Below are 15,137 nucleotides of genomic sequence, written 5' to 3' on the forward strand. Positions count from 1 at the left end.
TCTGAAAACCTGGCTAGTCAACTCACTAAGACTAGCATAAAAAGGGGCACCTCCCACAACTCTTACCTGGGACCCAAGGCAATCAAGGAACAGTACTTCTTGTGAAACCAACACTAACAAAACAACAACAATGTACTAACTACTAACTACCCCTGATCCTCGCTCCTCTCCAGCATACCACCCACATACCACACACTCCCTAAGGGGCAAGCCATACTACACACAAAACCCATAGCCCACACATCCACCAAAAGAACAAACTGCTGCAAAAAACCCAGACACTGGACGCTCCAGACACAATAACCCCAGTGCACACTAACGAAGCACACTCAGAAAGCAAATACGCACAGGTGCCAATTTCTCCTGGTTCTGCAAGCACCAACAGAAGAGCACAACCTCTATACTATCCCTCTCCCCTCACTAACCTACCCCGCCACACTTTCAGAGCTACATGAGGGCCTGGAGACCATGCAAATGGTAGCAGTGCGCGGTATAAATAAACGTAACATAACATGATAAGTGTGTTTATCCTGGGGAAATTGCCGGAGTGGCTGGCACCTCTTATAGTAGTGGAGGGGAACCTATATACCTCCAGCTGTTTTTGACCTACAGATGCCTATGATCCCTAACCATTGTTTATACTTGATAGGGATGATGAGAGTTGTCGCCCAAAAGGTTTGCAAGGCCACAGGTTGCCAACCACAGTCTTAAAGTGCATCTTCTTCTACCAACTGTTCATACTTGCAAAGCCAGGTGGGGGATGGGGCAGACAATCAAGTTAATATTAATGAACTACTAGGCCCACTTTTCAATGATCCAAACATCTCTCTATACTAGGCTGACAATACCCAGCCGTACCTCTGAGTGAACTGCTCCCATGACATTATATCCCTCCAGAACACCTTGCAACCAAAACAAAACAGAATCTTTTCTCCTCGGTCACCCATCAGGTTATTACCTGATGGGTGCCCTATGTCGACTCTGTGAGCAATCCCATCCCTATTAAGTACAGGGTTTCGGGGCTTCTCCCTGAAGAGATTCTGGGAAACAAATTGAAAGAGTGAATTTTGATGGATGCCATAGATATAGATAAATGTAGTTCAACATAACAAAAAATGACATAACATTTGTTAATATTGAGGAATAACATGTTGGAAGCTTTATGAAAAAATATGTATTTCAAAGAGATGTGGGGGATGAGGAGAGATGGAAGAAAGGGGTGGAATGCATAGGGGAGAAGGTAAGAGGAACGTGAAACCAGGGTACCCACACATAAAGGGGCACATGTTGCAGAGGCCCACCAGGAAATTTCCAGAGTTCCCTTTATGGCAATCCACCCCTGCATCACGCTATATCATGCTACTTAACAGGTTCCAAGAAATCTGACCATATCACGCCCATTTTGTGTGACCTGTAATTGCTACCTCTCCCCACTGGGATTCTCTTCAAAATAATCTGTATACTACACTAGTATACCACAACAAGAAACCATAGAGATGATCCGGAGACATCTGGAGGCCAAAAATCTACCCAGGGGAAAAGCGGCATTCATCACAGAACTCACAGAAATCGCCCTGACAAAGAATTTTTTATATGTAATGACACACATTACCAACAAACCTCAGGGACCGCGATGGGTGCGATGTTCGCACCCAGCCTGGCGAACCTCTATGTTGAATACTTTGAGGTAGAGCATATATACTCCATCACAAACCCATTCCGAGAACATATAAAAACATTGAAGCGTTACATAGATGACATTTTCATGATTTTTGAGGGCACCCAATTAGACCTGAAAGCCTTCAATCTATGGATCAACGGATGAAATCAACATCTGAAGTTCACGATGGAATCAGACAAAACATGGTTATAGGTCCATTTCTTGGACCTACAACCTACGCCCAGGAGGGGCGCCTGACCTCAAAAGTGTATAAAAAGAACACCACCGCAATGCCCTACTTGCATACACCAGCTATCATCCACGGGCCCTTCGGGATAATCTACCCTTTAGCCAGTTTTTACGTTACCACCACACTTGCACCGACATCAGAGTCTTTCATATGCAGTCAACAGGCCTAAAAAATCTATTGCTATCCAGGGGGTATCCAAAGAAGATTGTCAATGACACACGGAAAAGAGTGACAAATATTCTCTCAGGCCCCTACTTAGAACATCACGCAAAAGAGACAACCTCGGGCAAGATCACAGCAGTCCTGAGCTACTCACCTGCCTTCAATATACTTAAAAAAGAGATCACAAAGCTATGGCCCATTCTCAATACAGGCAAACAAACGTTACCCTTACCGCTTTTTGCAATAAAGAAAAGGACGAATATTAGAGACAGGCTTGTCCACACATTTAAAGAACCAAGGCGTGAAGAAAATCAGAACACCATCTGGGGGACTACAAACCAACTGGACATTCACCTTGTGGGGCATGCGTGATGTGCGCACAAACTACCAGAAGTCGCAGCATGGAAATTGGGTGGAAGACCCCCTGGCAACAGAGGCAATTCAGTAATTGCAATAGCAATGGGGTAATTTATCTTCTCACCTGCCCCTGTAATCTACAGTACGTTGGCATGACATGCAGAGCAGTAAAAAAACGACTCATTGAACACAAACCATGTATCGTACAAAAAAAGTCACTGCACCAATGGTGGCTCATTTCATTAATAAAAACCACACAGCAGAAGAATTTAGTTGGAATATCCTAGAGAAGATGAAGCGGCCCCTCAGAGGTGGCAATTTCAATAACATCCTCCTCAAAAGGGAATAGAACTAGATTTTCCACCTGGACACTGTTAACAATGGTCTCAACGAGGAAATACAATGGAATGAGCTGGCGTTCATAAAATAATTCATAATAAAAAAATTCCACAAGCACCATACCACCAGGCCATGTAATTTGAAGACGTAGACCCCATGTAACTTTGGAATTTCGGGTTCCACGCATATACTTTTATGTCTTTATGCCTTACAGTGCTCTGTATAATGTGTTATTTAATGCACAATAACTTAACATTGTAGCAATCAATCCCCTTATCCAGCCCCTTCTAAGCGAATGGATACAGTTCAACAGTCCCATTATTATACATAACAAGACCATCCCAAGATGGCCCGCGCAAAAGGGACTCTAATGGAAAGCCCTTCTTTTGTTTCAAGTTCCATCTAGGAAACGTTTAAGTAAGGCAAAAAAAACCTCATAACACAATATATACTAAACTTCGATTGAAGCAACTAATCTCGTAATTTTTGCAGCTCATTGCAAGAATAGGAGCACATCCTAACAGCCTTATGGACTACATATCACTGAGACCATCTTAAGATGGGCGACGCAAAACTTTATTCCGGCAGTAAGTTTTCTTTCTGTTGGAGCTCACAATAAAACACTCTAATCAAGCAGGCAAAAATAACCTGCGTCTTAGAAGCTTCGAACGCGTGCGCGAGATTCCAAAACAGAGCCTCGCCCCTAAGCGCTGTATTCAGATGAGGCAGCAGGTAAGAGTTTCCCTGCGCCTTATGAAAGGAGTGCGTCTTTTCCTACAGCAATGATCAGACATATATGTACATATATCTGGAACCCCTATGAGACATTTCATCGTGCCGCATATTACAGTATGCAGGACAAGGGGTTTTTCAGTATGGACTGCTGACTGTACATTGCTGCAAACAGTATAATGTCTCAGCTGGCCTTATGACACTACATTAATAACACGTGAAGCAGAGAAATATCCCAACTGAATTGGGCTGACCAACGTTTTGTAGCATACAAGCCCTGTCCCTCCATTAAGCACGGATGATGTTTATAACACCTTAACAGTTGGTCATGCACCTCCCTAGAATACGCAACTGACAACATGCAAGTTCAGACTCTGAGATGAAAGAGGATAACTCTTCTTTCTTCATTCTCTGTTTTCTCTACTGTCTCGTGCCTACTGTGGACAGCATTTGAGCCTGTGTGAACAACTTTGGGGCTCCCAACCATATCACTGTGACCAATGACATAGAGAGAAAGTCAATTTCCAAGACATTCCAAAGGTATTTACCAAATAATTTATCGTTAAGATACATGTGATACTATATGTTTGTGGACAGGGAGGTCCTCCTCTCTTTTTACCTTGGGGCCCAGGCAGCATGCAACCCCATCCACACACACACTTATGAAAAGAATGGAGAGATGCACTGTGGATGTGGTGTGTACCTCACACGATGGGTGCAAGGCTACCATTGACAAATGTCTATGCACAATTTAATGGGTGTTGAGCACTAATCGCATATGACAATTAAATGTAATTTCATTGTCAATTTGAACCCGGCCCCTTAAATAGGTTTCTGTATTCCCTAGGTGGGATATGGGTTACAGGCACATCGGATGGATAGAAGATTGACTCACAGGATAAGAAATTGGTCCTGAAGAAGATGATTTGAAAAATATACATCATGGAAACAGGTCGACCTCAGAATCCATGGATGTCTCGAATACATAGGAGACACATGCCAACTTACTTTTAATGCCTATGATCTAAATGATGCAATAATGGCCTTTTCTATTTAGTAGATCAAGTTTTATGAAAAGTTTTCCGTAACAGAGTTTAAAAGATGTCTCTTGACAAAAAGATGGTGATATAGAAACACTTGAGACATCAGGAATATAATGAATCCTTGATATTTGCATCACTTGTTTTGTAATTTACACTTTATGCAAGTATATAGATGGGTGGGGACAGCACACACTACGCAGGGTGAATAAAGTATCAGAAATCCCCCGTTGTATGCTCTCCCAAGAACACTCATGTTTATGCCTCTTTTAGGCTTCTTTTTGGGAAAGCCTTATAACATTCTGGCAACACTGATCAATTGCTGTCATGATTCCTGCCCCTCGTGTCCCCAGCCTCCAAGATGTCAGGCTGGAGCCAGGCCACGATCACTTACATGGCCATCAAGGGCCTCTCCATCCCTCCAAAGACCCACTTGGAGTCAGACTTGGCACTTGTGGCATCAGACTCACTCACTCCCATAGGAGAACATTTTGGACTTGTAGTGCATTGATAGGGACAAGATGGATGCCCCCACATATTTCGGTTCCCAGAACTGCATCTGCAGTCTAGTCTTTTGGGTGTGGTTCAGCCTAGAGACACCTGGGATACCCAGAGACTATTTAAGCCACGCCCTGGCTGAGAAACATGCTTTGCGTTTTCTGCACCTGCAGCGTGACACTCACCGTGTTCGGATCATTCTCCAGTAGGCCTGCATCTTTCTTCTGCGGACAGCTCCTACAAGAACAAGAACACTGTTAGTGTCACGCTTTCGTCACGCTCCAATCCCCATGCACTCAGGCCAGATAACACCCATACTGCTTCACGTTTCTTTTCTCATGCACCCAGGCCAGGCAACACTCACGCTGCGTCAGACACATTGTCTCCACCCTCATTTCCCCTCACTCACATTAGGGAGATGTCACGTGAGCAGGTTTACCCCAGGGGCCGAAAATGCCGCACACCTACAGGGGTTCCCAACTCCTCCGCTGGCACCTTCCATGGCGTTTGCAGGATGCTGCGCGCAGACGGCCGCTTCGGCGACCGCCGGGACGAATCCAGCGGTCACGTGTCATGATCCCGGGTCACGTGACGCGCTTGCTTGTCTCACTCGTGGATCATGTGACGCGGGGGCGGTCACTACTTAAGCAGTGAACTCCCACGGTACGGCGCTTCACAGCTGTTCACTTTGGAGGACTCTGTACGGCGTTTTGGATACTTTGTCTCACGGCTTTTGACTCAGGACCTCTACACGGACTTCTTGGATTACGTTCTTTGCCTCTATTGCTTGGATTATTTACCTGACCTCGGATTGTTCTTGTGACTGCCTTGGATTGCCCTGTATGGATTTGGGGTTTTTGGTCTTTCTTACTTCAGCAGTTTTTTGTGATTCCAGTTCTCCTACAGTCACTACGGGCAGGCAGGTTGGGGATCACGCCCAGCCTACTGTTCCTCTTCCCCCCTACTATCGGGGAGCCAGCTCACATGTCCATCTCCACGGAACCACCCCAAGCACAGGATATAGGGCACATCAACTCCCTGCTTAGGTAAGCCCCTTGCCTACATATTTAATCTCTCTATTGTACTGTGGTCATTTGATTGCTAACCAAAGCTTTCCTTTGCAGCAGACTTCGGGTTATCAGCTTTCCGTGGTTCCGGCCCTTTGAGGACTACCCACCTGTGGCCTCAATGATCGCATAGGGAGTAATATTGTATTCTCCCTCTGTGGTACTTGGGGACGGAGGTCTCATACTCTTCACGACAATCAAGATCCTTGACAGTTAGGAACAGCCTCACCTTGTGGCGCTTCCGCCCATCATTCATCTCTCCTTCTGTTCTGTGGGCATCTTCGGCGGTGTCATTCCCATCCCGGCACGCCACTTCCTAAGGAAAAGGGAAAAGAACAGAAAAAAGGTCTTAGTAAGCATTCAGCAAATCTTCGCTTATTTTTAAAGACTGTACAAGCTTCAAACGCTTACCTGAATCCCAGCCGCTCTGGGGGAACTCTGTCTCCAGAACTTCTCATCCATCTGCAAGAGGGAAAAGACAGTCCAGGTTAGCGTGGAAACATCTAGAGGCGCCACATACCATGCTTACTCACCGCATTTCTTCTTCATAACCGACATCCACGCTGAAAATGTCGCGGCACCTAAAAGACACAGAAAAATAACTCAGTTCAATACAAATACGAAAGGGTCGCATCGCACATCGCGCTCTCACTCACCTTCAGCGCTACTCATCTCAGCAGTACGTCACCATCCCCGGACGCCGGCCATCATCTAAGGAAGGAAAAGAACGAAGTTAGAGAACTGTTCAAAGGACTCATTATACTTACCTGTCGGACTCTTGCCAGTGAAGTAACTAGGCAGCAACGAGCCCACATCAATCAACGCGCCCCTGCGCTGAAAGCAGGACGGAGAGCACACTTTCCAAGAAAACAAGGTGAGCTGTGGATCAAAGGGAAGGGTTGGACCCCGGGGAAGAAGGGGTTCAAGCACACAGAGACAATAGGGAGTTAAACTATACCAATCCTGTGTTTCAGGCCCAGTCTCCAGTCGAGTAGACTCCAGGGAAGGGTTCGAGGTCGTAAGAGGTCAGAACAGGCTGAGTGACGTCCCTGTGAATACCAGGTGATTGTTACAATAACTCATTGTAGGCTTAGGGCCAATTTTCCCTCATTTTCTATCCTCTTTTAGATAGGTGGTACTCCACTCTCAAACTAGGCACAGAACACTCTGCAGGATGAGGGTATTCTTCCGGCCAGAGTCAGAATAGGTAACACAATATCAGTACTGCCAACTAAAGAAATTTTAGTAATAACCATAGTCTTGTTCCTGTTTTGTGTGATATTGTGATTGAATGTGACAGGTAGGTCTCTATACCCGTAGAGGTTTATCCAAACAATAGTATTTTCCCCTTGAGTGCTTTTCTTTTTTTTTGTTTTTTTTTCACATACAAGGCAACCATGCCTGAATGCCTGCCTACTTTGCTGCCAAATGTAACACCTCTGGCAGCACACGTTCCTCCAGGAGCCAGACTACAGCAAGACTTGAAATAAAATTGGCAAACATGGTAAAGACCAGGAAGCAGTCCTTCCCCTTCTTTCCTCCACCATATGGTAATACCACCCTGGTTGTGATCACGTCTGCTCCAACGCGACCCCAGATTTGATAAGAAATGAAGAGCTTGCTTTTTAAAGAATTCTATTGTGACTTAGGATCTACTGGGCCTGGATTACCACTGCTCCAGCATTGTCTTGTACATTTATCCAACTCGTCCTCTTTAACACATGTAAAGCGCGCCATTGCTTCTGAGCTAGTTTCGCTTTATAGACAACACAAACAGAAATACAAAATACCAGGGCCAAAAAACCGTGAAGATGCATGGCATAAGGTGAGCTATGCCAGGCAGACTGGAGCCTTTTTCTAGACCTCTTTGTGAGCTGACTGGTGAGGATTCGATGTACCAGCAGTTAAAATCAATAAGTCACCGGTCTCGTTTTTGCCACTTAATGCATGTTTCCTTGGATTGAAAATCTGATTGGCTTCAACCTAGGACTGCATCTGTCCTGTGACTAAGGATTTGACATATTTTGCCATGAAACAGAAAGCAGTAGCTGGTCCACTGGACCATGGTTCATCTGTACCTTAGGGTTCAAAGCTTCCTCTTTGCATGTAGACATTATACCTTATTATAGCCAACACAATTGTACTCAGTTTTTCAACCACATATGCACGGCAGGTAGAATCAGCCCTACATCCATTGAACGTATGATCTCTAGTTTACACTCAGACTTGCTCAATCCACGCTCTTGCCACTCTGCTACCTGAACAAACTAGTAATGCCGATTGACCATCGCTGCAGTGTAGTCATTTGGGAATCATGGTCAATGATTTAGTCTAACTTGTGAAAGTGAACACAAAATAAATGCTGAATATGTCTGTGAATATTCGTTGTTTTTCAGAGCAATTGAACGTATTTTCTTTAACTATATTACATTAGCCATCCAGCCATCAACATTTAGCTGTTTCTAATCGTCACCAGATACAATTAAGCAATTATTTGTAGTTCTGTACTAGCGAGTTAGGTGTCTGTACTTGAAGCATTATCCGCTTGATGTCTGGTGGCTGTGGCTGCTTCCTGAAGTTCTCATTGTTTTGGTTTGCAGCTCTGACCTTGCAGGGGGTTCCTTTAAGACTTGCTGACCTCAATGATTTAGTCTAACTTGTGAAAGTGAACACAAAATAAATGCTGAATATGTCTGTGAATATTCGTTTTGTTTTTCAAAGCAATTGAACGTATTTTCTTTATCTATATTACATTAGCCATCCAGCCATCAACATTTAGCTGTTTCTAATCGTCACCAAATACAATTAAGCAATTATTTGTAGTTCTGTACTGGCGAGTTAGGTGTCTGTACTTGAAGCATTATCCGCTTGATGTCTGGTGGCTGTGGCTGCTTCCTGATGTTCTCATTGTTTTGGTTTGCAGCTCTGAGCCTTGCAGGGGTTTCCTTTAAGACTTGCTACACTCCTTCGACTTTCTTCACGGCAGCTGTCACACCAATTTCAAAATGAAGTGTACAGATTTCCCCCCCTGCCGGTGGCTGCGAGAGAGCAGAGAGTCGCGGAAGTTGGTGCTGGTGATCGTTTTCATAGCTCTCCTTTTGGATAACATGCTTCTCACGGTTGTGGGTATGTTTGGTGCATGTTTAGTTCTGTTTTAACAGCACATCTTTCCAGCTGCAACATACTATAATCTCTAATATCACATTCTTTCTATTCAATGCCTTCCAGCAGACTTAGGATCTGTGTTCCCTGAGAGGGACTGAATACTCAAAGTTCAAGTACTTTGAGGTCATTATGGCGGTGCACTGCAACAATAAAAAAATAAACAATTGTAATAATAAGTATTATTTATTGGGGCGGTCTAACAGCGAAATGTAGAAATCAGGTTTGATTGAAATAGGTGGTGGAAAACAATCAGACGAATCTCTGAGCTATGTAAGAGTAGACTGCATTGGTGGCTGCAGACATGTATTGATACAGATACCCTGCAGTTGTAATAAGTTGTTTGCAGCAGCAATAAATGGACATGCTGGGGGTACATTAAGACATGTTTGGATATTTGGAAGATCATAGAATACTGGGGTAAGAGTAAGACTCTAGTCAAATGAACGATCCAATCAAAATCTTAAGCATTATCGAGACACATCTCAATAACTTTACTGGGAGAATGTGTGGGACCCACAGGAGGTTTAAGATATGTAAATTCATCAGATAGTAAAACGAAGCATTTGGCTTCATAATCACTAGTGTTCTGCACTGCTAGGTCACCAACCCTATCAGTGGGATGCGTTGTCAAAGCATTGTTTGACAAATCCCTCAAAACCTTTCCCTAATAAACTATTAAATCATGTTGCTGTTTGGAATTATAATAGTTTTTACCTAGATTAAACACCTCTTTATTAAATACATGTAAGATAGTGTTTGTTATTTGTGGACAAGGATATGTTTGTCTTAATTTCCAAAGAAACGCAATCCAAGTTTTTATACTTTATATTGGACTAGCTGAAAATGTTATGTTGTGATGGTAAAATCCATAAGCTATTGACCTCCCATTCACTTCTCTTTCAGATGGTGGTCACACGATAAAATGATCAATGAGAAAAACACATATTTGGACATATCTGTTACATAGAAAAAAAGATACGTCTTCTCAAACTCCATTACCTGTCGTAAAAAGAATATGGCTTTTACTCACTGGGCGGAGGAGGGGGTGGGTATGGGCCTGCCAGTCCGAGGTTGGCTGACAAATCTGAATTATCCATCTTCCCCACAGAACCTTTGTTGTGGTCTGATCATTATCTCCTGACCTTCTCCACGAACCCCTTGTGCTCTTCTCCTAAGAATCTCCCTCCAATCTCAAAGCCACAGTGTCCTTATTGAGTGCAAAATGAGTGCAAAATGTAGCATAGCTCTCTCTTTTGTCCCGATCATTGGAAGTGGCAGAAGACACAGTTGCCTCGCTTAGACGAACACAATTATGGAGGCTTCCATCGGAACCTTGGTTCTCATAGCAGCTCAAACGAGCTCGCCTCAAGTTCAAGCAGGCTGAGCGGAAGTGGAGCCGCTCTTACTGTCCCACCCTCAGAGCACACTATAGGCAATGCACCACTAGCTACTTTGCTGCCGTTATGGCAGGCAAGAAGGCCTTTCTCAAACAGTAAATCAACAAAGCCCTTAGTAAGCCTGGAGAACTATTTTCAGTGGTCAGATCACTGTCCTCCACTGCCAACCTTACCACCCCTGTGATTCGCTTTCCCCGTTCTTCATCACTAAAATGGACACTATTCGGGCTAACATCTTGCTGGTGGTTCAGGCTACCTCCCCAGTCAGTGCTGCTCCAGTTGCTACCGTGGAAGCTGGCCTCCCCGAATGGTCACTCTTACCTGTGTTCTCTGAGACACTGATCAGTGTATCGATAAACCAACTAAAGTCAGCAGCCCCTTCAGATCCGGTACCACTGTCGGTGATGAAAGATATATCCACTGCTCTTCCAGTCAGGTCACATTCCACAGAAGTTGAAACTAGCCACTGTTATTCCACTTCTTAAGAAGCCCTCTTTAGATCCCTCAATTCCTTCTAATTTCCAGCTTATTTCACTGTTGACCTTTTTGATGAAGCTTTTTGAAGCCTTGATCTCCCCACTTCTTTCATCTTTTTTGGAGACCTCTGGGTTTTTTGACCCCGTCCAGTCTGGATTCTGGTCAGGCCGGGGCACAGAGAGTGTCCTGGTGTTGGTTCAGGACAATAGGGCAAAGCTAGTCGAGGCTGGTGGGGTGGGGACCCTGATTCTGCTTGATCTGTCAGCTGCATTTGACACCATTGACAACCCTACCCTGTTGGCCCGTCTTGCCCATTGCCGGCCGAGTGCTTGCCTGGTTTTTTCATTCCTGATGGAGAGAGGCCAATTACTTTCATGTCCTCCTTTTTTTCACTCCCTTTCTCTCTTTCCTGTGGGGTCCCTCAGGGCCTTGTCCCCTATAATTTTTAACATCTATATTCGGCCACTTGTGTGTCTCATCCGCTCCTCCGGTATTAGGTGGTACTCCTATGCGGACGACACTCTGATCCTGATCCGGTTAGATCTTGAGCAGGCTGAGATGTCATCATGCCTTTGCCAGTGTCTGTCTGCTGTGGGAGAGTGGATGAACCACAACTGGCTTAAACTTAACAGAGACAAGACGGAGGTTCTGGTGGTGAGTGCCCCTCCCGATCCCTCACGTTGGGTGTCCTCTTTCTGGCTGTCTGTTCTTGGTTCCCGCCCTGTTCCTGTCACACTGGTAAAGAATCTTGGGGTTGTGATCTCCTGTTATCTCTCTATGGATCACCAGGTCCTGGCTGTGTGCAAAGTGGGACACTTCCACCTGAAAATCCTGCGGAAAGTGCTCTCCCAGCGCCAAGATACCCTTGAGTGACCGTGCGCTTTATAAGCTTTGTTAACATAACAGAACAAGGTAGGCCCGAGCGAATCGAGGGACTCGGTGTGGGCTGCAGGGCATTATTGACCATATGTGCCCATCCGCCAAGGGGGTGAAAGCCATTTGCACCCTGGTGTTTATCCAGGGTCGAATGTTTTTTTCCCCCCCATCAGAAGATTTGTGCTGCTTGCACTGCAAATCTCCCAAGTGGGGAAAAAAGATAAAAAGATGGCTGCTACCATAGGGAAAAGGGACTAAGTCCTTTTCCATTTCTTTGTTGGCAGCCAGGATCAGAAGGAGCATGCAAAACTCTGGTCCCTCAGGTACGCTGGGAGGGGGCAGATAACGGGTTTGGTTGGTTTGGGAGTGGGGAGTAGGCAACAGAGAGAGGCACCCTATTGCCTCCCCACATAAAAAAAATAGAAAAATGGTGCCACTCGGGGAAGGGCCGCGGGTGGCTGGAGCAGTGGGCAGAGAGTGTATATTCTCGACCACTGTTCCAGTCACCTGTTTGGCTAATGGCCCTTCCCTGAGTGCAAATGCAAGAAATTCACATCCTGGCCCCATTAATTAAACTTGGATTTTATTTGATTTTAAAACTGGATTGACACTGCATCAAGTGACCGATGAGTGAGTTAAATCTCAAGCTATACCTGGCAATTGCTGATTCTTATTTTATGTTTTTCAGCATTTCCTTAGGTGAACTCGAAGGGCATGTTGAGCAGTTTATGATGCGCTAACCCCTCATCTTTTCATAAATACTTATAGACTATCATAGTAAAATCACAGTTGCTCTGTTAAAAAAACATTCAGCATATATATTCTATGCAAAATAAATCCTGACAGTTGTTTTGGCGTTAGTACCTTCAGATTCATTAAATCATAATCAGACTCTTTGGTATTTAATTAAGGATTTATTTACGGTAAAAATTTATTACATCTGAGTTTAGTGTCTTTGTGCCTAGAGGTAACCGTGTTTAGTCCACACTGGCATTTTCAGGGCAAGAGCTACATTTAGCATAACTTCCATTGATATATAAAAATTATAAGTATTACAGGAAATTGCGAGTAGGCAAATTAATTATTTAGGCGTTCTTAACGTGGTGCTAAATGCTGAGTTGGATAAATCTCGCTCTGCAAGTTCCCAGGAAACATATCCACCCCCCACGCCCCTGCTTTTAATAAGCCATCTCAAATATGCATCTGATTGATGTTTGGAGACACTTTGATGTTTTTAAGTAAGATTATACACACTTTTCACACGTTCATCACAGTTACTCTAGACTAGATTACTTTTTAATTGCACGTTCACTTCATCAACAGACCCCAGCTCCTCAATTATACTCCCCACAGCCTCTGATCTCTCACCAATTTCAACTTAATGTGCTCAATTTACAAGTTTGTAGATGAACTCAATGGCGAAAACGCCCAGCTATCCAGTTGTTGATATCAATGAGAATCTTTCAGTATGTTCTGATAATGTTGACACTGAAACCTTTAACGAGAAACAAAGTGGGAGGCTTTTATCCCTACCATCAGGTGGAACCCATTAGCCTGGCCCCAATGAGAAAAAAAAAATACTTACAGCCAAGAGAGTGGAGATCGAGAAGCAGGTGCAATCTACAGAATACCAATGCCAGCTCAGTGACTCGCGGAACATGTACAGACAGTTGCAAACTGTTAGGGCAAAGAAGAAGACATTGTGGGCCTCGGCAATCTCGTCCAAACTGTTGAAAATGAAACTGTATTTTTTCAACACATCAAATAAGGCCTCAAGTCTGTTAGTCTATAAACTGAGATCCCAACGAATAAGGATTGCAATTGATGCATTCCAAGATTGGGAAGGTCAGTTACACAGCGCAGAACCTGCTAAACTAGTATTTAATCTGTTCTTAGCCAATCAATTAGATGATAATATACAGGAGTCCTTTATTCAAGCAGTTAATCTACCAACTTTATCCCTGGAGCCCTAATTTCCCCAAAATAATTAATTCAGTTGATAAAGATCCCACCAACTAATGGGGCGTTCTTAAGGTGGTGCTAAATGCTGAGATGGATACATCTCGCTCTACTAGTTCCCAAGAAGCACATCCACCACCCCACCCCCCGCCTTCAACATGTCATCTCAGAGTTGCACTGATTGATGTTTGGAGACACTTTAATCCTTTTACATAGGATTATACACATTTTTCACATGTTCATTACAGTTACTCTAGAGTAGATTACTTTTAATTATGCATTTGCTTTATCATCAGCCTCCAGCTCCTCAATCAAACTCACCACTGCCTCTGGTCACTCACCAATTACAACTTACTGTCCACAGTCTACAAGCTCATATATCTACTCAATGGCGAAAAGGCCCGGCCATCCAGTCCTTGATAGCAACGAGAATGTTTTAATATTTTCATGATAATTTGCCAGTCCTTCGTCATAAATCCGATCAGGGCATCATAATTCAGCACTGCTGTGGGTCTGATTTGCATTTTGTTGCATCCTTCCCCGGGTTCACAAGCAACGATGAAGTTGATTCTCTCATTGAAGGAGTGGTTCCCTCCGTTATTGAAATTAAGATGGAAGAGAATTGTTTGAATAAACAGGCCAAGGGGCCATCCAGACTCAATTGTGATTCTGAGGAAGACATTACAGGACTTACAGACATGCATATTTAAATTCATATGTGTGCCAAATGAACACTTAGATTTCCCCACCATACAAGACTGGGTGTGCCAGATCTGGAAAGTTACCCAAAATGCTGCACAACTAGTCCAATTTTAGAAAGCAAAACTCACCCAGATAACAAACATTGGGCAGATTTACAGCAAATCAGATTGAGGGCTCCTATACAAAGATGGTGCTGACTCTCCCTGGAGGCCCGGCAGCACCCTAGGGCTATACTACCGGCCACAAAACATCAGTCTACTATTTGGCTCGAGCAGCGATGGCATACAGAAAACAACCACCATCTCCTCACCATTCCCACCGATTATGGGAAACCTAGAGTTCCTCCAGGACTAAATCCTTCACAATACATGCATTGGTCAGATGGTGGCTATGTAGATTGGAACAATTATTTGAAGGAGGAATATCTCTATCCATTAAAGAAATGTAAGTAATCAC

General features: G+C 44.1%; 1 protein-coding gene across 2 annotated transcripts in view; it reads left to right on the forward strand.

The window, feature by feature from the left end:
- Nucleotides 1–15,137, forward strand: part of SLC18A1 (solute carrier family 18 member A1) — a 367,959-nt gene that overhangs the window by 116,903 nt on the left and 235,919 nt on the right. For both annotated transcript variants that reach the window (XM_069617961.1, XM_069617962.1), the window contains one exon: nt 9,029–9,231. In XM_069617961.1, coding sequence (XP_069474062.1) covers nt 9,111–9,231 — 121 coding nt within the window. In that variant the 5' untranslated portion in view covers nt 9,029–9,110. The remainder of the gene's footprint in view (nt 1–9,028; nt 9,232–15,137) is intronic.

This window comes from Ambystoma mexicanum, chromosome 10 (assembly GCF_040938575.1).
Source record: "Ambystoma mexicanum isolate Mex_15411 chromosome 10, UKY_AmexF1_1, whole genome shotgun sequence".
In the NCBI taxonomy this organism is placed as follows: Eukaryota; Metazoa; Chordata; class Amphibia; order Caudata; family Ambystomatidae; genus Ambystoma; species Ambystoma mexicanum.